The sequence below is a fragment of the Frankliniella occidentalis genome, unplaced genomic scaffold (assembly GCF_000697945.3).
Source record: "Frankliniella occidentalis isolate FOCC.00 unplaced genomic scaffold, Focc_3.1 Scaffold177, whole genome shotgun sequence".
NCBI classification, from domain to species: Eukaryota; Metazoa; Arthropoda; class Insecta; order Thysanoptera; family Thripidae; genus Frankliniella; species Frankliniella occidentalis.
Genome location: NW_026267303.1, coordinates 374,008 through 375,023, shown reverse-complemented (window position 1 = coordinate 375,023; position 1,016 = coordinate 374,008). Strand labels below are relative to the sequence as shown.

At 60.2% G+C, this 1,016-nt stretch overlaps 1 protein-coding gene across 1 annotated transcript in view; it reads right to left on the bottom strand.

Annotated features, from left to right (window-relative positions):
* Nucleotides 1–511, bottom strand: part of LOC113211017 (T-cell leukemia homeobox protein 3) — a 63,936-nt gene extending 63,425 nt beyond the window's left edge. Inside the window, exons 1-2 of the mRNA XM_052271873.1 lie at nt 496–511; nt 235–396 (exon numbers count right to left, since the gene is read on the bottom strand). Coding sequence (XP_052127833.1) covers nt 235–396; nt 496–511 — 178 coding nt within the window. The remainder of the gene's footprint in view (nt 1–234; nt 397–495) is intronic.
* Nucleotides 512–1,016: the final 505 nt, after the last annotated feature.

The window sequence follows — 1,016 nt, the reverse complement described above, 5'->3', positions numbered from 1 at the left end:
CCCTGCACTTCCCATACCCGGGCCCTCCTGATAAGAACCGGTCGGCGTCGCCAGGCTGCCGCCGTACGGGGCCCAGCGAAGGTGAAAGGTTTATAAAGTTTCAACAACAGCAACAGCGCGGGGGCCAAAGTCTTCCTCTCATTCTTCTGCAGCGCTGGAAGAAAACCTCTCTATCCACATTCATACAAACGGCTGCGGGAGGGGCAGCCAGCCAGCCGTGGCAGAGACACTCACCTGAGAGGCGTTCCTTGACGACCTGGGAGGCGAAGGCGGCGGCGGACCTCTGCAGCGAGGCGGGGTCGAAGGCGGCGGCGGCGAGCCAGGGGAAAGGGGCGGCCAGCGCGGGCTGCACGCCCCCGCCCGAGCCCGCGGCGCCCGAGCCCAGCGGACCAGGTCCTGCGGACAGGAGGCAAAGGTCACCATTGTGTCTGGGCGATGTCGAAACTAATAGAGACGTGGACGTGAGGACGCGACACCGCGTCTGCTTAGGATGACCCGATTCGCAGAGCATTTTTATCCCCTCCGCGGTTCTCTCTAGACACTATACTTTTAGCCACACTGATAAGCCTTGAAAATAGTAAAGGATTAGTTTGTATCGTGAAGGTACTTATTTGTAAGTCATATACGAAGGAAATTCACAATCGGTTACCATCAGGAAACGGTTCTAAGGGCGTTTCGTTATCAGCCGTCCGAGGCCGGCGGAGCCGGAAGCCCTCGACGTGCCTTACGCCCCCGCCGTGTATCCGGCTGCGTGTTTCTGCTCCAGTTGGGAGCCCCGCGCCAGGTCCAAGACGAATGGCCCACGGGGCGCCGCTCCAGTGTACGGATTTATCGTGCAAACGCTGACGGCAGCGCCCCACCCCGGCCCCGCCACACCCCACCCCACAGCTTCACACCACATGTGGGCGCGTGCGTTCAAATCTCCTCCAATAAGGCCTGAAAAGGGGTATGAATCGATCGGCTGAATCGGAGATGCGAGGAGAGCGGTGTCAAGGTTATGGATGGGGTGGACGGAG